This window comes from Hyla sarda, chromosome 1 (assembly GCF_029499605.1).
Source record: "Hyla sarda isolate aHylSar1 chromosome 1, aHylSar1.hap1, whole genome shotgun sequence".
Classification (NCBI taxonomy): domain Eukaryota; kingdom Metazoa; phylum Chordata; class Amphibia; order Anura; family Hylidae; genus Hyla; species Hyla sarda.
This window is the reverse complement of record NC_079189.1, coordinates 446321865-446349605: the sequence shown is the minus strand read 5'-3', so window position 1 is coordinate 446349605 and position 27741 is coordinate 446321865. Positions and strand designations below refer to the sequence as shown.

General features: G+C 42.4%; 1 protein-coding gene across 3 annotated transcripts in view; it reads left to right on the top strand.

Moving 5' to 3' along the window:
* SFSWAP (splicing factor SWAP) overlaps positions 1 to 27741 on the top strand; it is a 144250-nt gene that overhangs the window by 115050 nt on the left and 1459 nt on the right. For all 3 annotated transcript variants that reach the window (XM_056533188.1, XM_056533197.1, XM_056533204.1), the window contains 3 exons: positions 5702 to 5836; positions 21149 to 21310; positions 26405 to 26477. In XM_056533188.1, the coding sequence (XP_056389163.1) occupies positions 5702 to 5836; positions 21149 to 21310; positions 26405 to 26477 (370 nt within the window). The remainder of the gene's footprint in view (positions 1 to 5701; positions 5837 to 21148; positions 21311 to 26404; positions 26478 to 27741) is intronic.

Below are 27741 nucleotides of genomic sequence, written 5' to 3'. Positions count from 1 at the left end.
CTCATGTGGCTGGAGTGTGTCAGCAGTTCCTGCATGAGGAAGGCATTGATGCTATGGACTGGCCCACCCGTTCCCCAGACTTGAATCCGATTGAGCATATCTGGGACATCATGTCTCGCTCCATCCACCAACGCCAACGACTGTCCAGGAGTTGGCGGATGCTTTAGTCCAGGTCTGTGAGGACATCCCTCAGGAGATCATCCGCCACCTCATCAGGAGCATGCCCAGGCATTGTAGGGAGGTCATACGGACACGCGGAGGCCACTCACACTTACTGAGCCTCATTTTGACTTGTTTTAAGGACGTTACATCAAAGTTGGATCAGCCTGTATTGTGGTTTTCCACTTTGATTTTGAGTGTGACTCTATATCCAGACCTCCATGGGTTGATAAATTTGATTTCCATTGATAATTTTTGTGTGATTTTGTTGTCAGCACATTCACCTATGTAGAGACGAAAGTATTTCATACGATTATTTCATTCATTCAGATCTAGGATGCGTTATCTTAGTGTTCCCTTTATTTTTTGAGCAGTGTATTATTCTGACATAGGGATTCCCTACCTTTAAAAATCGTAAGGAAGTTGTTCCTTTCATTCTGTACTACTTTCACATGTCAGTCTCTACTTACTTTTTTTTTTTTTCAATCTAATGTTGCTTTTATTTGACTGTAACTAAAATGCTTTTCATCCAAGCAAGGTTAGTAATTACATGTACGCCGCCTACACAGCCTTTATGGTGTAATAAATGAAAAAAACCTTGCTTTAGATAAAATGCATGCAGAATGTACTACATTGCCACTTGGCTTTTACACAATAGCTATGATGTTATGACAGACTTCCAAAGTGTGGAAATTAGTCTGAAAGCGAGTGTCTGACTGGCATTGGTTTACAGTTTCCTGGCCCTTAGGTACTGTACTTTTTTTTTTATTTTGAAGGTTGATCTGTAATGATATGCAAATGCAATAATGAGAACTGCCTTACATTCAGGCATTCCTCTGTGAAGACAACTTTTTTTATTTTAATTTTTTTGCAGCATTTTTAACTTTTAACTTGGCGGGACTTCCCGCACCAGGACGTACATTTACGTACTGTGTATGACCGCGAGCATCGGAAGGGTGCTCGCGTCATACACGGCAGGTTCCGGCTGCTAGCAGCAGCCGGGGACCCGCCGGTAATGGCTGACATCCGCGATCAACCCCTCCGATGCCGTGATCAATACAGATCACGGCATTGCGGCACTTTGATTGGATGATCGGATCGCCCGCAGCGCTGCCGCATGACAGCCCTCACCTGGCTCCGGCCGTCTCCCGGGGTCTTCTGCTCTGGTCTGTGATCGAGCAGACCAGAGCAGAAGATCACCGATAATACTGAGCAGTGCTGTGTCCTATGCATAGCACTGAACAGTATTAGCAATCAAACGATTGCTATAGATAGTCCCCTATGGGGACATAAAAAGTGTAAAAAAAAATTTTTTTTTAAAGTGAAAAATGTAAAAATTAAAAGTAAAAAAAAGTGAAAAATCCCCTCCCCCAATAAAAATGAAAATTGTCAGTTTTTCCCATTTTACCCCCAAAAAGCGTAATTTTTTTTTAATAAACATATTTGGAATTGCCGTGTGCGTAAATGTCCGAACTATCAAAATATAATGTTAATGATGCCGTACGGTGAATGGCGTAAACGTAAAAAATTTTAAAAGTTCACAAATCCTGCTTTTTTGTCACATTTTATTCAAAAAAAAATTAATAAAAAAAATGATCTAAAAGTTTTATATATGCAAATGTGGTATCTAAAAAAAAAAGTACACATGACGGCTCAAAAAATGAGCCTTCATACCGCCGCTTATATGGAAAAATGAAAGTTATAGGTGGTCAAAATAGGGCGACTTTAGATTACTGATTTTGTACAAAAAGTTTTTAGTTTTTTTTTTAAGCAGTACAAAAATATAAAAGTATCTAGCCATGGGTATCATTTTAATGGTATTAACCCACAGAATAAAGAACACGTCATTTTTACCGTAAAGTGTACAGTGTGAAATCAAAACCCTCCAAAATGTGCAAAATTTTGGTTTTCATTTAAATTTCCTCCCTAAAAATTTTTTTTGGGGGGTTCGCCGTACATTTTATGGTAAAATGAGAGGTTTCATTACAAAGTACAATTGGTCACGCAAAAAACAAGCCCTTATATGGGTCTGTACAGGGAAATATAAAGGAGTTATGGATTTTAGGTGAGGAGGAAAAAACGAAAACGCAAAAATAAAATTGGCCTGGTCCTTGAGGTGAAAATGGGCTTGGTCATTAAGGGGTTAACCATTCATATGATTTGTAAATCAGAGATAAGAATTTATGATCAGAATGTTACACAGCAGCTATATACTTTTCTGTCAAAAGGATAGCGCTGCAGAGGATCTAAAGGAGTATAGGCATTCTCCTACCATTTAATATTTCTGACATGAGGAGTTGTCTCACATCTTTAGTAAGATCTATATGGGGCATAGGCAGCCTACAGAACTACATGATGTTTTGTCAGCATATTGGATGTAAGAGCAGCATGGGAGATGTAGTCCAAAGGTCGCCTATGCCTGATCTATATCTTTATGTATGTGTCTTTGTATATGTATGTTCAAGCATTGGTTACACTTTGTACACATGTTTTCATAGTGTCCAAAAAAAATCTATATAGAACAGTTTATAAACATCCCAATACTGTCCAGAGTAAAATAGCAGCGCTTGGACAGTTAAATGGGTATTCCAGGAAAAAATTTTATTTTTATATATATATATATATAATCTCAACTGGCTTCAGAAGGTTAAACAGATTTGTAAATTACTTCTATTAAAATTTTTTAATCCTTTCAATAATTATCAGCTGCTGAAGTTGAGTTGTTGTGTTCTGTCTGGCAACAATGTTCTCTGCTGACATCTCTGCTTGTCTCGGGAACTGCACAGAGTAGAATAGGTTTGCTATGGGGATTTGCTTCTAAACTGGGCGGTTCCTGAGACACGTGTCATCAGAGAGCACTTAGACAGAAAAGAACAACTCAACTTCATCAGCTCATAAGTACTGAAAGGATTAAGATTTTTTTTTAACAGAAGTAATTTACAAATCTGTTTAGCTTTGTGGAGCCAGTTGATATATAAAACAAATTTTTTCCTGGATAACCCCTTTAAATCATATTTAACCATTTTACCATGACGTTGGGCTGGTGTCAGAATGTTTAAAACTTCCAGGCAATCTCCACAACCCGAGACTAACTCGATCAGGAGATGTACTGGAAATCCCATATAGGATGCCCTGATACTGACAATCTCCGCAGTCTCCACATCAGTGTGAGGGCATGGCAGTGCTACTGCAGGGAGGGCAAGCAGCCTATTACTGGGGCTTTAGGAGACTGGAAAAGCTGAGTAGCTGAATACCTGGCAAAGCTGGGTACTTGGCTAGTTTCATATATATAAATATATATGCAAATCATAAAATGTTGCAGTATCTTGTAATACCTTTTTTATTGGACTGACAGCATTTTGTAGAGACAAGCTTTCGGGATTCCTCCCTTTATCAAGTCCAAAGCAAATCTAAGCTCACAAGTAGAAGACACAGGTTACATCTCACAAATATGCAGTGGTTAAGACAATAGATGTGGAGAATTCACACTAAGATGGGTCATAAATTGTCCTGTTATGGGAACATAGACTACATAGATAAGGATTTATCAAAATTTCTTATATCCTGTACTGTACTGTATTCTCTTATATACTGTACTGTATTCTCTTATATCCTGTACTGTACTGGATTCTCTTATATCCTGTACTGTACTGTATTCTCTTATATCCTGTACTGTACTGGATTCTCTTATATCCTGTACTGTACTGGATTCTCTTATATCCTGTGCTGTACTGGATTCTCTTATATCCTGTACTGGATTCTCTTATATCCTGTACTGTACTGGATTCTCTTATATCCTGTGCTGTACTGGATTCTCTTATATCCTGTACTGTACTGGATTCTCTTATATCCTGTACTGTACTGGATTCTCTTATGTCCTGGACTGTACTGGATTCTCTTATATCCTGTACTGTACTGGATTCTCTTATGTCCTGTACTGTACTGGATTCTCTTATATCCTGTGCTGTACTGGATTCTCTTATATCCTGTACTGTACTGGATTCTCTTATGTCCTGGACTGTACTGGATTCTCTTATGTCCTGTACTGTACTGGATTCTCTTATATCCTGTGCTGTACTGGATTCTCTTATATCCTGTACTGTACTGGATTCTCTTATATCCTGTGCTGTACTGGATTCTCTTATATCCTGTACTGGATTCTCTTATATCCTGTACTGTACTGGATTCTCTTATATCCTGTGCTGTACTGGATTCTCTTATATCCTGTACTGTACTGGATTCTCTTATATCCTGTACTGTACTGGATTCTCTTATGTCCTGTACTGTACTGGATTCTCTTATGTCCTGTACTGTACTGGATTCTCTTATGTCCTGGACTGTACTGGATTCTCTTATGTCCTGGACTGTACTGGATTCTCTTATGTCCTGGACTGTACTGGATTCTCTTATGTCCTGGACTGTACTGGATTCTCTTATGTCCTGGACTGTACTGGATTCTCTTATGTCCTGGACTGTACTGGATTCTCTTATGTCCTGGACTGTACTGGATTCTCTTATGTCCTGGACTGTACTGGATTCTCTTATGTCCTGGACTGTACTGGATTCTCTTATGTCCTGTACTGTACTGGATTCTCTTATGTCCTGTACTGTACTGGATTCTCTTATGTCCTGTACTGTACTGGATTCTCTTATGTCCTGTACTGTACTGGATTCTCTTTTACATCTCACTATGTTCTGCTTAATTCCCAATCTCTCCCCTGCTCCCCCCTCCCTCCCCCTTTTTCTCATCCTTATCTATGTAGTCTATGTTCCAATAGCAGGACAATTTATGGCCCATCTTAGTGTGAATTCTCCACATCTATTGTCTTAACCCCTGCATATTTGTGAGATGTAACCTGTGTCTTCTACTTGTGAGCTTAGATTTGCTTTGGACTTAATAAAGGGAGGAATCCCGAAAGCTTGTCTCTACAAAATGCTGTTAGTCCAATAAAAAAGGTATTACAAGATACTGCAACATTTTATGATTTGCATCTGCAACACTGGACTAATATGGCTACTCAAATTTACTATATATATATATCACATCACTGGTCCTGTATTGGAAGCAATCAAACACATTCATGAGACGAAAACCACCTTCGGAGTCTTATTGTGATATTCATCTTTTGGTCCTGTTCTGTTTTTTTTTTTCCCCCAGCTGTTTGCTGAAAACCCCAGGGTTGTAATATGGCCACATTTAGTGTTCATATTACAGCCACCATATCCAGACCTCTAACTTTTCTAAACACATCGTAGATCTCATCTTGGGTTCTAGGAGTTTTCTTGTCCCTCTTTTTATTTTCTTTACTCTGTCATCTCCAACTAAAAGAAAATCATAGTACAAAGTGTATTTCAGTAGTCAAACCTTGATTTTTTATTTTTTTCTATTGAAAATAAAATGACCTTTAACAAATGTATGGGAAAATTATAATCCAATGTATGAAATTATAAGCCTCTGCTGATGTTTAATTCATGAGGATTAAGCTACTGTGTGTTAGGACATCATTTTCAGTAAACACTGTTTAATTATTATTTGTTTTAGATCACGTTCAAGATCGCCCAGAAAACCACCTCAGTCTACAGAAAGAAGAAGAGAGGAAGAAAGGGAGAGGGATTTCCAATGTTCTTACCGTGTTGGACACAACCCAGGAAACAGCAGGAAACGCTCTCGGTCACGGTATGAAAATATTGAAAGATGCACATTAGACAGATGTGACTGTGTTGTCAGGTTCTTAGTAAGACAAACAATGGGGCATTGTCACATCTTATAATTTTATTCCTGCAGTCTAAGCACTTTGTAGACAATGATCAAGAGAACAATTGGTAAAAAAAATATTTTTAGGGCTCCTTGATGCCACTAACAAATCTTTGCCGCTATGGTGTATTGTCAGCTGTAGGGACAAGCGAATGACATCAGAAAATGCTTTTTTTTTTTTTTTTTTTTTTTTTTATATTTGTTAAACATATTTTTTGAGAATTTATGGTGTGTTTTTGTTTTTTAATTTTCCATTCTACTATCTATATTTTAAATGATCCTGAAATCTTTTCATTCTGGCTACTAGGCCAAACACTAAGCTGAAATTTCCTGAATTCTCCTTATCACAGACAGTAGGTACAGCGAATGGTAGATATGACAAAAGATGATGCTCACAGCTCAGCGCGCCCCCCCCCCCCCCTTAGAAAGACATCTGAAAGGTCACAGAAATGTTTCCCATTCATGTAAATGGGACAGCTCCTGTCTATTGTTGTCCATGTCTATAGGACTTAAAGACAAACTGACAGACAGTTCATCTGCACTAGACCCAGTATACTGGGTTATAGTACGGGTGAACCTCTTTAAAGTGATGGGTCACTCACTTTGGGAGTTCGGGAGGAGCAGAGTTATGTTGGTAAATACCTTCACTTCTAATGCGCCCCAGCGTGCACTGAAAGCCAGCTGGCTGGCTCCCCTGCCTAATCTATATTCTGCCCGCGGCCCATCCTGGCTTCATTGTTCAAATTGTTCACTCTAGCATCATGAAGACGTGAGAGCCGTCAGGGGAGGCTCACCTTCCCCCTCCAGCTCTCACGTCCTAGCACAATTTTAAAAATGTGCGGGTTGGGGGCAGAATATGGATGAGACGGGAGCCCAACCAGCTGGTTTCCCGCCTCCAATGCCTTCTGGGGTGCATTAGGAATAAAGGTATTTACCAACGTAACTCTGCACCTCCCAAACGGATATGAGTGACCCATCATTTTAAAAGCTGTTTGGGTTTAGGGCTGGTAACCTATCTGTACGTCTCTCTTTAATGTTAAGCAGACCTGTAAATGCCGTTAAAAACCGCTCATGCAAAATGGCAGCCCACATAATATTGTACAAAAAATAAAAAAATATTGATATGCATGTGACACGTTCCCTTTAAGAGCAGAGTCACACATACAGCATCCACAGAGAATTTCACTCTCCTTTTCGTGAAGTTGCTGAAGACTTGTGCGAGCCTACAGGCATTAAACAAATATTTTTAAAAAAGCTAAAATATCTTTATTTGAAAATTACAAAATATCCTATTACACATAAACAATATAAAATATATAAACATTTAGAATCAAGAGTCTCCAATATAGAGATACTCCTATGGGTCAATCCCCAAATTTCTCCAGACGCGTTTCCCCGTATATCAGATAGAACTACGGTTCATCAGGGGTTTTCTAACAGTAGTGTAGTGGAGATACAAAAATGTGCTATCTTATTCCATTCTAAATGGAGACATAGCACATCAAGCACATAATAGCACATAGCAGACAAGAACAGGACTATACACCGCACAATATTGGTAATGTTCTTTCACAATGTGAGTTTTCAGCAGGAAATCTGCCGACCTTTGAAGATTGATGAATATCCTCAAACTGTGGTCCTTCAGATAGATCAATGGTACTGTCTCCACTACACATGGTTACTGTTAATGACCACTTGTGTCTTCTGATCCTTAGATGGAGGCCACCTTCTAAGGATTGGAAGACGGAAGTGGTCATTAACAGTAGCCATGTATAGTGGAGACATGGCTGCTATCTAGTGGCGGGGCAGAGTTGATACTGGTGGCAACCTTTGGGAGTTATCATTACCCGTGGCACATATAGGCTCTCTTATCTTTCAAGCTATCCGGTAGACGGACTTAAGGGGCGTTGTTGTCCTTCTCTCTTATCTTTCATGTTGTCTGACATATTGACTGAAGTGGCATAATTGTAACTGATAAGAGAACTATTAGAGTTTCCAGTAGAGGTAGCAGTAATCAATAGCTTTATGTGGTCCACTAAGGGAGGATACAACTGGAGAGTAATCTTATAAGCAGTGGGGGGTATTATGAGATGGATAATGTTATCATACCTGTTTTTCATTTTCCATTTGACAACGTTGATGTACCATTGATCTATCTGAAGAAATAAGGACCACAGTTTGAGGATATTCATCAATCTTCAAAGGTCTGCCTGATGATATTTTACTGCTGGAAACTCGCATTGTGAAAGAACATTACTAATGTTTTGTGTTGTATTGTCCTGTTATTACCTGCTATGTGCTATTTAAGTGCTTGATGTGCTATGTCTCTATATAAAATGGAATAAGCTACCACATTTTTGTATCTCCACTACACTACTGTTAGAAAACCCCTGATGAACCGTAGTTCTATCTGATGGGGAAACGCTTTGAGAGAAATTTAAGGATTGACCCATATCTCTATATTGGAGACTCTTGATTCTAAATGTTTACGGATTTTATAGTGTTTATGTGTAATAGGATATTTTGTCTATTTTTTTGTTTGTTGGTTTAGAAATTAGCTAAAGTGGATATGTTAGTCCAGCTTAATCGGTGATTGGTGATTCAATCTACATCCAGGGTGCCCATGCCCGAGACTTGCAAAAAAAAGCTTTTTGCATATTAGAGTTTGCAAGAACAGGGTCTGTTGTGACAGTGAGAGGAGTTTTTAATGAAAATTTGGTAAATATGCTCTGCATAGGAAAAGCAAATCAAGGCCACTGGGTATTTGTCATGGAAAACGTCCAAGCTACCCAAATACTTTGGAAGAGACTGTGAACAAGATTTGAGCCGTTAACATGTATCTTACTCATTTGAAAGCAATACAGATTACATAATGTTCAGCAATTTAAACTAGTCAACAAACAGAAATGCTGAGACTTTAGCTTTGACCTATAGGGCCGATTGGAAAAGAAGTAATTATCTGACAGGCTGGTGTTAGATAAGACCCTTCACCTCAATGGCAAGGTCAATTGTCAACATTTGGGAAAAAAAAAAACTGTGCCCTTATCCAGCACAAGACTTGCCCAAAAGCTGTACAATAAGCAGGGGCAAAATGTACACTTTTTTTTGCCAGGGATACGGTCACTAGTCGCCCCTTCCTGGACAAAAAATTACTTATGCCACAGATAGAGGAAGATCTGCCAAATATTGCTATTAGCAATGGTGTACTTCCACATTTCCAAATAATTCTTAAGGTACCTAAATTAAAATGTACCAGAAACAACCAGATTCCCCAATGTTGCACTGGCCCTTATGATCACCACCCTGTGAATTCTTTCTGTGGGGCTACAGGAAGACCTCAGTGTATTCTCTATCCCTGGTACGGCAACCCTTGTCCAGAGTCTAGTGACTATAACCTGTAATATCCAGGCCCCATTTTCAACTCTTTTAGCATGATCTCTTCCTCTCTCACAGACATCCATAGTCTCTTACAGTAAAGAACCCCAGTCTCTGCTGGTGTAGAAACCTTATTTCCAAACTTATGTTGGCGATATTCTTTTTAGACATGCATAGTTTGCTGACAAATGGGATAGGTGGATGCAAGGGGTCCAATGGGCCTTCCTAAATCTTTGAACCTCATTGGAATAGTAATAAAATTGCGTATATCTCTGCACTGACAATGACTATAGAGATTAAAATGTGGCTTGCCTAGAATTCTTATCACTAGCTCTATCTAGCCATGGCCTTTTTTTACACCCCTATTTTTCTGCTGACAGGTTTGCTTTTAAAGAAAATGGTGAAAATGAATGTGATTGCTGTAAGTAATTGCTAAAGAGAAAGATGACAGGTCTTTTAAGTAGTTTTTATGACACGGTGCATTACAATAAAATAGCCATTCCTCAGCCTTTATACATATTTCTTTTTCTTTCATCCATTTTTTGAAAACTTCAAGTCCAATGTATCACAAATTCTGGGATGCCTTTCCAGCAGTGAGTAACAGCGCCTTTGTCACTGCCGATGCCGCCTCCTCTCAGGGATGAGATGTAATGATATCTTAGCTTTTTGTTATTTTTTTATAATGTATTATTGACTGGACAACAATGAATGTTTCTTTCAATGCTTTTTATTTTCAGTTAATTTAACTTGAAATTTTTTTTTTGTACGCTTAAACAGACAAGATGCTACCCTTCTTTGTGCAAGTTTTATGGTTGTTTTTGTCATTATCTGAGAGCATCAGCCACAGATGTTGTAATGATTAGTGTCTACAGACATGGTGATCTTGCTGTGCTTTGTAGTACTTTTCCATAGCTTCGGAGCCAGCAAAGTTGAGTCTCACACTGAGGCTGCAAGAAGAGCTTTGTGCGATTTCCTTCAGCACTTGAGTACTGTCCAGATTCCTAGTGCTTTTGTGTACTTTAACTTAATAATGCTGAAGGCAATAGATGTGAGCTTGTGCTTTATGTATATGCACAGGTAGATATAGCCACCTGATTAGTTTTATGGCATTATGGTGAGACTTTCCATCCTTTACAGGATAATAAAGATCAGCAGCGGATATACTGAGGATGATACTCTGACATATACTTCATACTGGTCCAGTAAAGCTCCTTTAGTCTAGCATTAAAGGGGTTCTCCAGTGCTTAGACATCTTGGGGGGCATTTATCAATGTCTTTAGTCATGTTTTTCTGCGAAGTTTGTCGCATAATTGTTGCAGTTGCGCCTGTGCGATTTTTCCGTGTGACTTTTTTTTACAGACAGCGAGAAAAGCACATTTTCTTTCCCGCTTTTTTTTTTTTTTGTAGAAAAAAGAAATTGACTTGCAGTGGTCAGAAATTTATGAAGTGCGACAGTCGCAAAAAAGTTGCATTGCATGAAAAAACCTACTAAATTTACTCCAGCTCAGACATGGAGCAGAAAAAGCCACTACCAAAGCAAAAAAAAATAATTGCTTATGTGAAAGAAATGTATCAACAGGCTAAAACCAGTTGATAAATACGTTGCACATAAGCAAAAAAAATTGTAAGAAAAAAATTACTAAAAAAAGGAATACATAAGCAAACATTGATAAATGTCCCCCCTTATCCCCTATCCAAAGGATAGGGGATAAGATGCCTGATCGCGGGAGTCCCGCCGCTGGGGACCCCCGTGATCATGCACGCGGCACCCCATTTGTAATCAGTCCCCGGAGCGTGTTCGCTCCGGGACTGATTGCCGGCGATTACAGGGCGGGCGGCGTGTGACGTCATGCCTCCGCCCCGTGTGACGTCACGCTCCGCCCCTCAATGCAAGCCTACGGGAGGGGTCGTGATAGCTGTCACGCCCCCTCCCATAGGCTTGCATTGAGAGGCGGAGCGTGATGTCAAACGGGGGCGGAGGCGTGACGTCACACGCAGCCGGCCGTGTGGTCGCCGGTAATCAGACCCGGAGCGAACACGCTCCGGGGACTGATTACAAACGGGGTGCCGCGTGCAAGATCCTGGTGGTCCCCAGCGGCAGGACTCCCGCAATCAGGCATCTTATCCCCTATCCTTTGGATAGGGGATAAGATGTGTAAGCACCGGAGTACCCCTTTAAAGTGACCTCCATATCATATATACCTTTTACCATGCAAATATGCCCCACGTAGTTTCACTAAGTCTTTGTACCTAAAATCTTTCTATTGGCTACAAATTCCTTTACCTATCCTATGCATTTCCAGTTTTCTCCAATGTCATAGTGCCTGTATTTTGTGAGGATTGCACCAGTCAGGAGTAGAAAACCCATGTCAGCAGTTTCTTGGTTATATGTTACCTTTTTGTTTCAAATATGGCAGCAAGATGGGTTTTCCATTACTGAAGGACAACCAGACCCCATAGCGATGCCTTTAGGATACCTAGCACCTGACCCCTCTGGTACACAGGCGTGTGCAGCACCTCCTGATCTCATTGTTCATCTATGTAGCCACCACATGACATCCTATGAGTGTTCCTGCATTATCCTCCCAGTTTAATGCTCCTTAGCAATACAGCGCTTGATATCATAAGAAAGATTACATTTATATTTTATCTAACAATTAAGATACCTTTGTGAGACGCTCTTCTTCGCGCTCTTCCTGCTCTCGCAATGATTCACTATCATACTGTGTAATAAGTGAGACAAATTAGAGCAATTTGCTCCTAGATATTCTCCTATTCTCTAAGGGTCATTTCTGAAGTCGGCTCTTAACATTTGTCCTGTTGAATGATGATGCTGTTCACATTTTTTTAGAACATGGGGCTTCTGTAGATTTAGATGTTAATACCCAATCTCTAATTTGTAGCTTTTCAGATTCCAGCCGGTACATAGATTTTTGCCATCATTTCTGTTGTACATGCTTGGTTTTAGAAGGATTTAGGATTGCATAACTTCTTGTCTAGTTAAAATGAATAGAAGCCTGTGTAAAAGTTTAATGAGAATTTTGCATTTGTTGTGTAGCAGGAACCACTGCTCAGACAGATAAAGATGAATATGTCCCTTATACAATATGTATTTTGCAACAAATTATCAAATCTGTTCATTATTTTACTGGCTTCTGCAGGAACTTGGCACGTAACAAGTGCTCTGCTGCCATAATAATCTGTACAACTCACCAAGGCGGGTTAGGAGAATAAAGAGGGTAACAATATCAGTCTGTCCCCGTCACTTTCCAGAGCCTACAGTGCAATAATCCTATATCCGTGTGACACCTTAGAATCATCATGGCGCCTCTGTGTTCTGCCTTTTACATTTCTCAGTTCTGCCCACCCAGAGAGTGCCATTTAAAGGGGAGTTTTCCCTACCACAATGCTGTCCAATTTAACTAAGGCATATGGAGGTAGCACTCCGGCTCACTCACCGCGGGACAGCCATAGCACGGATTAATGTAGGACAGCAACCAGGTTAGGCAAAATGTTCTAAAAACCTTGGGGCTTTATTCCCAGCTGACTGGCACACCTAGAACCACAAGGTGGACGGAAATGACGCGTTTCAGGTGCACACGCACCCTTAAGGGTGCGTGTGCACCTGAAACGCGTCATTTCCGTCCACCTTGTGTTCCTAGGTGTGTCAGTCAGCTGGGAATAAAGCCCCAAGGTTTTTAGAACATTTTGCCGAGCTGGATGTCGTCTTGTTTTGTTTTATGTAACTATATTGTAAATGGGCAGAAAGGCATTTTTGCATCATTATTTTGCATTAATATTTTTGCTTTAATTAAATGAAATGGTCTACTAGAAATATGACAACTTAAATATGTCTCAGCTTATCTTGAATTGTTTCCAGCCAAATAATGGATTGCCTAACAATGATCATCACACACATCATTCTCCCTACTATGTCTTGCAGTCATGCCCAGCTTCTCTCGCACTACTGTAGTCTCTCATGCAGTTTTTTTTTTATTTATTTTTTTTAGCCAAAGCCATATATAAATACTGCATTGAAATAGCCTTATTTCCTATTCTTTTTTTTTTTTAATCCATGTTGCTCACTTTTCTTCCCGCTCTGTGTCTTTGCGAGTGAGACAGTCCCATAGACTTACATTATGGGACCATCTCTGCCACGTGACATGGAGCTAAGAGAGTGTGCGCTATGCCTGCTTTCTTTCCAGCTCATTCTACTGATCAGTCAGGGTCTGCACACTCAATCAAATAGCATTTAGTTTGTTTTTTTGTTTTTATATTGGCAATACCCATTCAAGCATAATTTTGTAGTGAACTATTAGACCTTTAGTATGATGCTTATGATTTCAATTTAAGTTTACACTGAGCTTATTTATGCTTCATCTGTTTTTGTTTACTTGTTATAAACAATGTTTTTTTTTTTTTGTTTTTTTTCCTTTTTTTTGAACATATTTTGCTAAAATGGTTGCATGAGCTTAGAAAAACATTTTCTGGGAAAAAATTATTTTCTAATTCATACAGAAATGTGCAGCAGCATCACTCTCTTAGGCTGCTTTCACACTATAAAAATTCATCTGTAATGAACGTCCGTCATAAAAATCTTGGAAATCAGCCGTGAAATATCCCTAACGGCCTTTAGAAAAACCCATAGACTATAATGGGATTTTCTAATAGCTGTTTTAACCAGTTATCGCCCGTTATTAATAACGGCCGTTATTTTGTGATGGGCGATAGTAACAGGTGAAACAGTGCATGCACTATTTCTTCCGTTCATTCGCCCGTCACAAAATAAACAGCCGTTAGCGATAACGGGTTAAAACGGCTGTTAGAAAAATCCCATAGACTATATAATGGGATTTTCTAAAGGCCGATTTTCAAGATTTTTATGACGGACGTTCATTACGGATTAAGTTTTATAGTGTGAAAGCAGCCTTACAAATAGCCTGTGTGTATGTGACATCCGTTCTTACCATAAGGAATTTTATTAGACCTATAGCGCTGCCTCTTATGGGACATCTATGATGGTAGCTCATCCACTGCTTGTGAACCAGCTGCAGTATTTCTGTGCAGGCACTTCCTGGGAGAGAGCACAGACTTGTTCCTTGTTTTCATGTGCACAGTGTGACCCTGAGTGAACAAGGGTTGCCCTCATGCTGGATCCCTTACCTCTTCCATGCTTTGACCTTTGTGATCTATATAGAGAACAGGGAATTAATTCGCTATGCAGCTGCTGTGCTTTGTTGTACGATCTGTTTTGCAGAATACTTTTTTTTTCTTCTCAGCATTTTTTCATCTGGTTTCGGAGCCCAGGATGCTAGCTACTGCAGCTCTCAGGTTGCCTGTAAATCTCTTTAGTTTGCCCATTTTACTGTGCGTTCAGATTGTAATGAAGAATCTCTTGTTTTAAAAAAAAAAAATGTCTTTGCATTGGCTGTCACATGAACGAAGAGTGATTTCCAATGTAATACGTTTCATATACGGAACTTAAGTGAAGACAATGTTTTTATAATATGCTGTGTCCAGACCCCAAATATTAGAGGTCTGACAGTACATACTAATGTGACGGAAGGTGTTGTAAATAAATTTGTCACGTCTGGGCAAATAAATCAAAGTGGAACAACAGATGGTGTCACTGAATCAGTTTTGAGGTCTTTTATGTGTTAAAGGGGTACTCTGGCCCGAATACATCTTATCCAAAGGATAGGGGATAAGATGTCTGATCGTGGGGGTCCTGCTGCTGGGGACCTTCACAGCCTGCCATTCAACACCCACCTTTTGCGAGCTCTCCGCAGTGCTGGAGGCTGAGTGTGCAGCTTGACTACCAAGGGGCCGGAGTATTGTGACATCTCAACTCCGCCCCGTGTGATGTCACGCCCCGCCCCTTCAATGCAAGTCTATGGGAGGGGGTATGACGGCCGACAGAGAGCTCGCAGAGAGACCCCCACAATCAGACATCTTATCCCCTATCCTTTGGATATTAGGGCCGGAGTACCCCTTTAATGCCTCCGAAGTTGTCAGCAAGTCTAAAATACAGAAAGGTGACTGACCACTTTTATTAGGTTGTTGGTTTTTGTTGTTGTTTTACTACTAAGAACGTGGCTATATGGTTCCTTAGATAAACAGGATTTGTCATGTTTTTCTTAGTACTTGATGCTATTTTAGAAATGTTCTGATCACTGCGGGCATTAGGTAGTGATCCTGAGAATGCAAATGCCAAGGGAGCAGGATCGCATCTTTGCAACATTGTTTGAAGGCAAAAAAAAAGCGAAGGGATTTATATTCATGGTATATCAGTAAAACAATGCAGCTTATGTAATCTACATCGTTGTGTAGTAGTATATAAAGCATTGTTTTTTGTATACGGTAAATAGTTGGAGACATAACTGACTTCCTCCATTAGTTGTCATGTAGGTTACCATGATATTAACCTGTAATATCCTTGTCCCACATATAAAGTGCTGAGCTGAAAGTGTTGTTCGTAGTCTGCAGAAACGGTCTACCGCTCACTATTGTAGGCAATTATAGTCTATTTTGTCATTGCACATGAAATACAATATACACAATGTTTCAGCTGTTTAAACATGTTCAGATAAAATGAAGTAGCTCTGCAATACTGTGTTGGTTCAATAGAATACCCCCACAGGGAAACCAAATGGTCTTTAGATGCTTATCGGATAACAGCTAATAGACTAGCTAAAAAAAAAACCTGACTGCAGTGCCTGCTAATTTATTTTTGAAGGCAGCAAAAGTATTTTCTTACAGCGTCTGTTCACACACTGCAGATCTGCAACCTATTTTAAATACATGGAGTTGTTTTAGTGTGAAAATACTGCAGATGTACAGCACATCTGCAGCTTGTGGCTATGTACCCTGAAAATATCCACATGGAGTAGTGTTGCAGACATTGCTTGTATAGTGGACGGCACTGTTATTAATCTTGATATGAGCGTGCGGCCCTGCACTGTCCCCATTGACTGCAGTGCAGTCCGTTCACAATTCTCCTGAAAGAATGAACATGTTTACACTGTGCAGCAGAATTCCAATGGCAGCAATAGGAAAGGGCTGCAAGCAGTAAGAAAATAATTGCTACCTCTCATTTTATGTACCTCCCCCCTTTTTTTTTTTTTTTTTTTTTTTTTTTTAGCGCTGACTTTTAGGGCTGTTTTCGTACTTTATACTATTAAAGTAAATAGTAGCTGATGGGGGACTTTTTTAATGTGAATTCTGCTTTTTGATGAGGACAAGAGTTGGTTTCTAGGGATGTAATTTCTGTAAAACAACCCGTCTTTTCATTTGAGTTTCCAGCTTGGTTAGTGGGTATTCACTAGATTGGCACCTGTGCCAGCTGCGGATCAACAGGACATCATCATGGTAGAAGTCACGATGCAGTATGCCCTTTTTAGATTATTTATTATTATTTCACACGAGCTACATGAATTACAACATGAGAGGATTGACCTGAATACCAGTCGTGTAGCACAGTGGTCTCCAACCTGCAGACCTCCAGATGTTGCAAAACTACAACTCCCAGCATGGCCGGACAGCCAACGGCTGTCCGGGCATGCTGGGAATTGTAGTTTTGCAACATCTGGAGGTCCGCAGGTTGAAGAGCACTGGTGTAGGAGATCCTTCACAGGATGGTCCAATCTCTTAGATTTACATATTTGTGCTGCTGTTCTGCTGAACAGAACAGTAAAAGTAGTGCTGCACTTTTGGATGACAGACTGTTGATATTTTAGGGTACAAAACCATAAATGTGCATCAGGGGACCATATAAGTCATTGTCTTCATTCATTACATCTCATGGCTCGAGTTAAGTTGCTATCTATGACTGTTCCCTTTACAGAAAGATAGAGGTAAGATTTAAACGTCCTTCAGAACTACATATCATTTGAGAGCAGCAACAACTTGTGCAGACAGTCTGCAAATGTGAACCAAGAAAATGTCATAAACACAGCGCAGTAGATAGCTTTATTTCAACATTACATTCACAGGCAAAGTGTCAGATGAAAGCAAGGCAGAGCCTAAATTTATTATTTACATAGTTAAAGTGGTCTCCACTTTAACAGTATCAAGTTTTATAGCCATATCCGGTTAGGCAAAGAGAACCACAAAGACAATCTATATGTAGCCTGGATTGGTATAGATCTTGCTGAGGTAGAGAGTAAGTTTTGGCCTTGTTGTACAGGGCCATTCACAGTCTAGCATCATCACAGTAATATGGAAGCATATTATGACCATGTGTCTGGGCCTGATCATGGGGTCATAAATCCTTCTAATGCTGTATGTTCAGGCTTGCAAGCCCACTGTATGGCCAAGAGACTTGGCTTTAATATAGGCAAAATCATCTACACTTGTGTGAAACTTGCCTATATTTACACTGGTACAACTGGAAAAAAAACATTGATTTCAATGGGAGACACGGTACAATGTTGAAAATGAAGAAACGGGTAACAATTTTTCTCGACCTTCCACTTTAAAAACTTTGAAATCAATGGATCAATGGGAGCTTCATGACACGGCCATGCGTGCTGATCAGAGAAAACAGGTGCTGCATTGCACATAATACACATACCCCAAGGCGGCTTTACTGACTGCAGATTGTAGGGCTAGAAAGATCGCCTGTACAGTGTTCATTTGACAGATATAAGGTGAGGTTTTCGGCCACTAGATGTACTCAATACTTTCATTCACCTAGAGCAAGCAGAACATTTAAAAAGTAGTAATGCATTCTCTAATATATTCGTGTGTGTGTGTGTGTGTGTGTGTGTGTGTGTGTGTGTGTGTATGTATATGTATATATATATATGTATATGTGTATTTATGGGCTAGTTGAAAAATGCTTCAATGCCTCATACAATCAATGAGATTAAAGGGGTACTCCTGTGGAAAACATTTTTTTTTTTATCAACTGATGCCAGAAGGTTAAACAGATTTGTAAATTACTCCACAAGAACTTCTTTTCTGTCTGATCACAGTGCTCTCTGCTGACACCTCTGTCTGTGTCAGAAACTGTTCAGAGCAGGAGAAAATCCCCATAGCAAACCTTTCCTGCTCCAGGCAGTTCCTGACCTAGACAGAAGTGTCAGTAGAGAGCACCGTGGTCAAACTGGAAAGAAATTAAAAAAGAAAAGAACTTCCTCTGTAGTATACAGCAGCGAAGTACTGGAAGGAACAAGTTTTTTAAAGGGTAGCTCCCACCATCCTATTTTTTTTTTCTGTCCCTGCCTATTGCCCATCTATCCCTAACCCCCTCCCTGCTTTAATTATTATTTTTTTTAACTATATTAAGGTCTTTTTGTGTGCCTGGTAGTGTGCTCACTACCAGGCAGACTTCCCCAGCAGGCAGACGTCACTGATGCCTGCTGGGGCCGACACTTCTGCCCTTAGTTCATCTATACAGTGTTCCTCCAGCTGTTTCACCACTACAACTCCCAGCTTGCCCTGACATCTATTGGCTGTCAGGGCATGCTAGGAGTTGTAGTGGGGAAACAGCTGGAGGCACCTTTGTTGAAAACAATAAGTTAGGGCCATGGGCGCGGCGCTACCCTATTCCCTCCGGCGCTAAACCCCCCCCCCCCCCCCCATGTTGAATCCCCGCAACCCCTGTGTTGAAACCCCAAGCCCCGCTCTCCCCGCAACCCCCGTGTTCAAACCCTGATCCCCATACATACAAACTGCAGAGTCCAGCAGCATCAGTGGCATGGTGTGGGAGGAGTGGCCGGCATCTGAGGCCAGGGAGCCAATGCGCTCGCTCCCTGCCTGTCTGATTGACAGGCAGGGAGCGAGCACAGGCTGAATGAAAAAGGACCGATGCCCGGCCAGCATCAGTCCAAATTCATGCGTGATGTCATGCCAGCCTGCAGCCGGCCACTAGGAGGGAGACCCCTAGTGGCAGGTTTTCAAACGTTAATTTAAACATTTTAATAAAAAAAAAAAAAAAAAAAAAAGTATATTAGAGATATGTTGTAGTACATATGTACTAGTACAACATATAAAAAAAAAAAAGTTGATGTCAGTGCCCATTTAAATATAAATAATTTACAAATCTGGTTAACTTTCTGGCACCAGTTGATTTAACAAAAAAATATTTCCTCTGGAGTACCCCTTTAAGTTATATGAAACAAACAAAAAACAAAATACCTCTAGGTCTGCCTCTGATTCTTTAGCCAGTCAGAAATAAATCCTAAGCCAGAGACACTATTGTATACTTCTCTGCCATTCCGCATATTTAGGATACAGCTGGCTCCATTTTTATGCTCCTATCTAGGCACCATCCCATCTAAAATGTTTACATTTAATTATTGATGGGCAGATGTGCCCGAAAGACGCTCCATTTCTTCCCGCTTTTACAGTGTGTAATCTGCCGTTAATATGATCCAACAAACTAGAGGTTGTTTGTTTTTGGCATGTAAAACCTTCAATAAATTTCCTACATGCACTGCATAAAAAAGCACTGTAAAATGACTTAATTTATTTCTCCTGAAAACATGATAAATGAAATCTCCCTTGCGAACCACATCTCCATGTGTTAAATAGCTACTGACTAGGCCATCCAGCAGAACACTATTAAACACAGTTTGAGCTGCTTTTCCCAGTGGTTTAGCAGTTTTATGTTCTTACGATCAGCAGTGCTCCAGTACCTAAACTTGTGTAGGTGTGAGTATAATCTAAACTAAGGCAGGCACATGAAACATGAACACTAAGCTGAATCTGCTCTTGGCTCAGAAGACGGGTTGTTGGTGGTTTGAAAAATACATCTGATTCTCTAGACTGCACAACCAATACCCCTCCCCCAGGTATCTGCCCCGCTCCATCATTTTGAATACATTGAAGGTCATAATTTCTTTGATGTATAGTTTAAAGTGTAGCTCCCACCTAGTAATATATAATCTAGTATGTCCCTACCTATTAGTAATCTAGCCGTAACCCCCTACCTGGCTTTAAAAAAAACTTTTAAATCGCCTTAATATAGCAGATTTAGTGCTTCCGCCCTCAGATCGTCTATGCAGTGCTCCTGTCGGGAGCGCGCATAGATGATCTGCCAATAGCACTGCAGATCAGACTTGCCCATCCGGAGGATCAGAGCGGCAATGAGTGCTCGCGCTGCCTCCGGACAGGGTAACGGGGGGGGGGGGGGGGGGCCGTGCGCGAGGCCAGCCCCAGCTATCAGCGTGCTCGCTCTTGCCTGTTTGATTGACAGGCGGGAGCGAGCACACCAGTGCCTGAATTTCGACTCATTGCCAGGCTGAAATGAGTCGAAATTCAGTGATGTCACTGCTGAATGCATTCGGCCACTAGGAGGGCGACCCCTAGTAGAAGTATATTAGAGATATGTTGTAGTACTTAAGTACTACAACATATCAATTTTTTTACTTCATGACAGTGCCCATTTAATTTTTGTGAACATAATTTGAATAATTAATGCTTTGTGGCTGTAATTGTTGGATGTATAATAGCTTTTAAGTAGTTTGGTTTACTGCATAATTTCTGGAAGATCTATGTTGGACCATGGTTACTAACAGAAATATTAGTCAGCCGTTCAGAGTTTGCCTGTGACCTGACATATTATAAGGTAAAGATTACGGGGGACAAGACTGATGCACACACTAGGAACCAGATTAGGAATACACCTGCAAAATGAATGGTGGTGGGTTGTCTTTATTTCTTTTTCATTTCCTCAAGAAATAAGCGATGACGTGTATTAGCTAATTCCTTCAGTCTAAAAATGACATTTTACTAAATGACTTATTTTACACACACTATATATAAATAATGTGTGTGTGTGTGCTTCATATCAGTTTCACTTATTAGGTATGGATATGTATTATATTTATAGCCTACAATATTGTGTTCTTGCAGGAGCCCACATGGAAATGGGAGGAATAGACACCCCAGATCAGAATCAAAGTCCAAACAAAGATCTCGTTCCCGTTCACCCAGCAGACAAGAAGCACAGGGTTCAGTACACTCGACCAGTATCTATCCTGTGGAGAGCAGAGGATTTAGTCAAGAGCGTTACAGGTAACTTAGTTCATGTGCCCATTTTCTTCATTTGTTGACTTCCTCACCAACAGTGGTGCATTCGTGTTTCTTTAAAAAGTCTGTCATTTCCCACCATTAGCCATAGTATTTGAAATATGCTAATATTTTACCTTATTTACGGAGTAGCAATGTAGAGAAGACATTTGAAAGGATATATTTCAGTGTTGCCGTCAACACTTAAACATTACTGCATGCACTTCCTCTATTTCAATCACTTTTAAGTTGGTAAACATGCTATTAAAAGGACCCTGTCAATTTCAAACTCTAGTCCAGTCTGCATGAAGCTATATATAGATATATATATATTGCTCAAAAAAAATAAAGGGAACACTTAAACAACACAATGTAACTCCAAGTCAATGACACTTCTGTGAAATCACACTGTCCACTCAGGAAGCAACAATGAATTTCACATGCTGTTGTGCAAATGGAACAGACAACAGGTGGAAATTAGCAAAACACCCCCCAATAAAGGAGTGGTTCTGCAGGTGGTGACCACAGACCACTTCTCAGTTCCCATGCTTCCTAGCTGATGTTTTGGTCACTTTTGAAGGCTGACGGGGCTTTCACTCTAGTGGTAGCATGAGATGGAGTCTACAACCCACACAAGTGGCTCAGGTAGTGCAGCTTATCCAGGATGACACATCAATGCGAGCTGTGGTATGAAGGTTTGCTGAATCTGTCAGCGTAGTGTCAAGAGCATGGAGGCGCTACCAGAAGACAGGCCAGTACATCAGGAGACATGGAGGAAGCCGTAGGAGGGCTACAACCCAGCAGCAGGACCTCTACCTCTGCCTTTGTGCAAGGAGGAGCACTGCCAGAGCCCTGCAAAATGATTTCCAGCAGGCCACAAATGTGCATGTGTCCACTCAAACGGTCAGGAACAGACTCCATGAGGGTGGTATGAGGGCCCGATGTCCACAGGTGGGGGTTGTGCTTACAGCCCAACACCGAGCAGAATGTTTGGCAATTGCCAGAGAACACCAAGATTGGCAAATTTGCCACAGGCGCCCTGTGCTCTTCTCAGATGAAAGCAGGTTCACACTAAGCACATGTTACAGACGTGACAGAGTCTGGAGATGCCGTGGAGAACGTTCTGCTGCCTGCAACATCCTCCAGCATGACTGGTTTGCTGGTGGGTCAGTAATAGTGTGGGGTGGCATTTCGTTGGGGGGGGCCACACAGCCCTCCATATGCTTGCCAGAGGGTAGCCTGACTGCCATTAGGTACTGAGATGAGATCTTCAGACCCCTTGTGAGACCATATTCTGGTGCGGTTGGCCCTGGGTTCCTGCTAATGCAAGACAATGATAGCCTTCATGTGGCTGGAGTGTGTCAGCAATTCCTTCAAGAGAAAGGCATTGATGCTATGGACTAGCTGGCCCGTTCCCCAGACCTGAATCCGATTGGGCACATCTGGGACATCATGTCTCGCTCCAACCACCAACGCCACCTTGCACCACAGAATGTTCAGGAGTTGGCGGATGCTTTAGTCCAGGTGTGGGAGGAGATCCCTCAGGAGACCATCCACCACCTCATCAGTAGCATGCCCAGGTATTGTAGGGAGGTTATACGGGCACGTGGAGGCCACACACACTACTGAGCATCATTTTGACTTGTTTTAAGGACATTACATCAAAGTTGGATCAGCCTGTAGTGTGGTTTTCTACTTTGATTTTGAGTGTGACTCCATATCCAGACCTCCATGGGTTGATAAATTTGATTTCCATTGATAATTTTTGTGTGATTTTGTTGTCAGCACATTCAACTATGTTGAGACGAAAGTATTTCAATGATTAGTTCATTCATTCAGATCTAGGATGTGTTATCTTAGTGTTCCCTTTATTTTTTTGAGCAGTGTATAAATATCTCAGAAGCAGCATATCCAGAGTGTTCAATCAGTAGCAGGTGCACACAGGTATAGGATCATGGTAAATCAATACAGAGCAAGATTTCTTAGATAAATGCAGCACATATATATCTCTGCCCATTCTATGCTAGGTAGTAAAGTGGGCAGTCCTGTTCAGTGATTGACAGCTCTTTTTATATGTACTCATTACAGGTTGTCAATCACCCACTTGACTCTCCCAGAACAAGCAGAGATTTATATGAATAATTGACTAGTTAATCTAGAACAGGGACCTCAAACTCAAATTATTCGGGGGCCACTGGAGGTAGCAGCTGGGTGAGGCTGGGCCGCATGCACCCATTACATATAATGCCCTCATCATACGCCCCTCATCATCCACCAGCAACACCCTCCACCAGCAGTAGCACCCCTATCATCCACCAGCAACCCCCCCATTCCCCCTACCCTGTGTGGTAATAGCATGAGCTGAGAGGTTATGGGGGTGCTACTTCTGGGGGTTCCCCCACATTAGGTGAGCGGCAGGTTCCCCACCTTAGGTAGGCGGCAGGTTCCCCGCCTTAGGTAGGCGGCAGGTTCCCCGCCTTAGGTAGGCGGCAGGTTCCCCGCCTTAGGTAGGCGGCAGGTTCCCCGCCTTAGGTAGGCGGCAGGTTCCCCGCCTTAGGTAGGCGGCAGGTTCCCCGCCTTAGGTAGGCGGCAGGTTCCCCGCCTTAGGTAGGCGGCAGGTTCCCCGCCTTAGGTAGGCGGCAGGTTCCCCGCCTTAGGTAGGCGGCAGGTTCCCCGCCTTAGGTAGGCGGCAGGTTCCCCGCCTTAGGTAGGCGGCAGGTTCCCCGCCTTAGGTAGGCGGCAGGTTCCCCGCCTTAGGTAGGCGGCAGGTTCCCCGCCTTAGGTAGGCGGCAGGTTCCCCGCCTTAGGTAGGCGGCAGGTTCCCCGCCTTAGGTAGGCGGCAGGTTCCCCGCCTTAGGTAGGCGGCAGGTTCCCCGCCTTAGGTAGGCGGCAGGTTCCCCGCCTTAGGTAGGCGGCAGGTTCCCCGCCTTAGGTAGGCGGCAGGTTCCCCGCCTTAGGTAGGCGGCAGGTTCCCCGCCTTAGGTAGGCGGCAGGTTCCCCGCCTTAGGTAGGCGGCAGGTTCCCCGCCTTAGGTAGGCGGCAGGTTCCCCGCCTTAGGTAGGCGGCAGGTTCCCCGCCTTAGGTAGGCGGCAGGTTCCCCGCCTTAGGTAGGCGGCAGGTTCCCCGCCTTAGGTAGGCGGCAGGTTCCCCGCCTTAGGTAGGCGGCAGGTTCCCCGCCTTAGGTAGGCGGCAGGTTCCCCGCCTTAGGTAGGCGGCAGGTTCCCCGCCTTAGGTAGGCGGCAGGTTCCCCGCCTTAGGTAGGCGGCAGGTTCCCCGCCTTAGGTAGGCGGCAGGTTCCCCGCCTTAGGTAGGCGGCAGGTTCCCCGCCTTAGGTAGGCGGCAGGTTCCCCGCCTTAGGTAGGCGGCAGGTTCCCCGCCTTAGGTAGGCGGCAGGTTCCCCGCCTTAGGTAGGCGGCAGGTTCCCCGCCTTAGGTAGGCGGCAGGTTCCCCGCCTTAGGTAGGCGGCAGGTTCCCCGCCTTAGGTAGGCGGCAGGTTCCCCGCCTTAGGTAGGCGGCAGGTTCCCCGCCTTAGGTAGGCGGCAGGTTCCCCGCCTTAGGTAGGCGGCAGGTTCCCCGCCTTAGGTAGGCGGCAGGTTCCCCGCCTTAGGTAGGCAGCATTGTCGATTACTCCCCTTCCCCCCGACTCACACACAGACACCCACACATGCACACACACATAGACAGACAGACACACACATGCACACACACATATGCGCACACACACACACACACACAGACAGACACACATACACACACACACATGCACACCCACATAGACAGACAGACATGCACACCCACATAGACAGACAGACACGCACACATATGCACATAGACACACACACATGCACACACACATAGATAGACAGACACACATGCACACAGACAGAGACACACATACACACACACATGCACACCCACATAGACAGACACACACACACGCATGCAGACACACACACAAGCATACAGACACACTCACACATGCACACACAGACAGGCAGACACACACACACATATGCGCACACACACACACACACACATGCACACACATAGACAGACACACACACACATGCAGACACACACACACACAAGCATACAGACACCCACACACAAGCATACAGACATCCACACATGCACACACAGGCAGACACACACATGCACACAGACACCCACACATGCACACACAGGCAGACACACACACAAGCAGACACCCACACATGCACACACACACAAGCAGACACCCACACATGCACACACACACACACAAGCAGACACCCACACATGCGCACACACACACACACACACACACATAGACAGACAGATACACACACATAGACAGACCCGCACACACATGCACACACACCCACACTTGCGCACACACACACACACACACATGCAGACAGACACCCACACATGCGCACACACACATGCAGACAGACACCCAGACATGCGTGCGCACACACACACACAGACACACACATGCACACACACAGACAGACACACACCCACTCACATAGACAACCTTACCTGTCCTGCACTGCGTTTCTCCTCTCTGGAGTAGTGAAGAAAACTGTGTCTTGAAGCGTTCTGTGTCCCGAATAGCTGAGGAAAGTGCTGAGACACTGTGATTGGTTGATGGGGGGGGGGCGTGTGCAGGCACTGCTCAGGACACAGAACTGCTTCAAGACACAGTTTTCTTCACTACATACCTGGCGCGGGCCACAAACTTTCGTTCCGCGGGCCGCAAATGGCCCGCGGGACGGGAGTTTGAGACCCCTGATCTAGAATGTTTCCAACTAAACTGTATCTGTTTAGCTCCTGTCCTATAAAATGCTGACTACAATATTGGTATGTAAGTATGTTTGCCTTTCAGAAGCACAGAAATGTTGCGTAGATAGTATAGTCACCCATCTGTCCTAGAAACATTTATGACTTTGAAATAGCTGAATAGAATTTTTAACTGATTGAAGAATATGAGCCAGGGAATTACTGGTGATTTTTAGTCTTACAGCTAAATGCTTCCACCATATGTTTTGAATTATTAATCTAAATGGCTGATCTAAATAATGTGAAGTAATGTAATAATGCCTTTTGTGTTTGCAGGGAAAGGTCCCAGGACAAAGATGGACACATTGCGTCAGAAATTGTATCCTCTGTACAAACCAAAATAACTCAGGTAATTTATGACGAATGCACTTGACTCCAATTCATACATAGTATCTTCAATTTGGCATCGGTGAACATTCTGTTAACCTCCATTAATACTTTCTACTAATGTGAGAGCTCTTTAAGTGGAACATAATTCCTCCGTATATTGTGAACAGCGCAGCTTGCGACAAAGAAAATCTCATCTTTAGCAGATGTTTTCTAGGCAAAGGATACGGTGAGCATTTAAGAAAATTTTTCTAATCTAGAGTCATCCATGCAGAGCACCAGCAAAGAAAGGGTTACCCTCCCCGGTTCAGCTTTCACTTGTTGGTAATGAGCGGTAATTGCTGTGTGAAATCTCTTTAATTATCCGGATCTACTAAGCTGCCTCTCCATTGTTGGGTTCACCAGAACAAATCAGAACCCTAATTGGTAATGTCAGCGCAGGCCATAGGTTAAATGAAAGGAGTAATTACACATCAGCCAGCCGTGCCGAGATCCGCCGCTATACGAGGCTGCACTGATCAAACACTAAGTGAACATGCTCCCACTTATTAGTACAATGGGGACAAACTCTTTAAAATATGCAATAAGAGCCTGCTGAGCATAATCTTGTGTGATTCTCAGCTGTTTTAGTGATTGACATGTATTCACAAATGTCTCTGGATTGCCAATTGGTGGAGGGAATCTTGTAGGCAAGACTATGCTCCCTGTGAAAAAATGGGATGCTAATTATATGTACTCCTGGAGTAAGTACGCGGTCTCTGCTGTACTACCTTTTACAGGTAACTTCCTTGTAAGTGTCAGACCATTAGAAAAATGTAGACTTGTCCTAATAACAGAGGCACTGTAGTGAGGAGACCCCCAGGAATGTGTTATCAGAAAATGATTTGTTTAAATCAAGTTTTTATGGTAATGCTTTTTCTAATTTACTATTTTTATTATCAATATCTTAAAATTCTGAAATCTTGCAGTTTTCATTTTGGCCAAGAAGCCTTAAACTAAGCGGAGACTACCTGTTTTGTCTATGATAAGGAGGAAGCTGGTAGAAAGTGATCAGTATAGCATTACAATGAAAGGTGACACCAGTAGATAAAGAAAACAATAGAAACTCAGCCGCCCCTCCCTTATAGAATGACCATTGCACAAGTCGCAGAGCATGCTTACCTATCCCAGACACAATGGACATCTCCAGGCCCTATTCTTTGTCTGTGGCTTGCTGCAAAACATATCACGAAATGTTGTTTAAAACAGCAAAGGCAGATTTGCTGCCCTCATAGTAATATATTAAA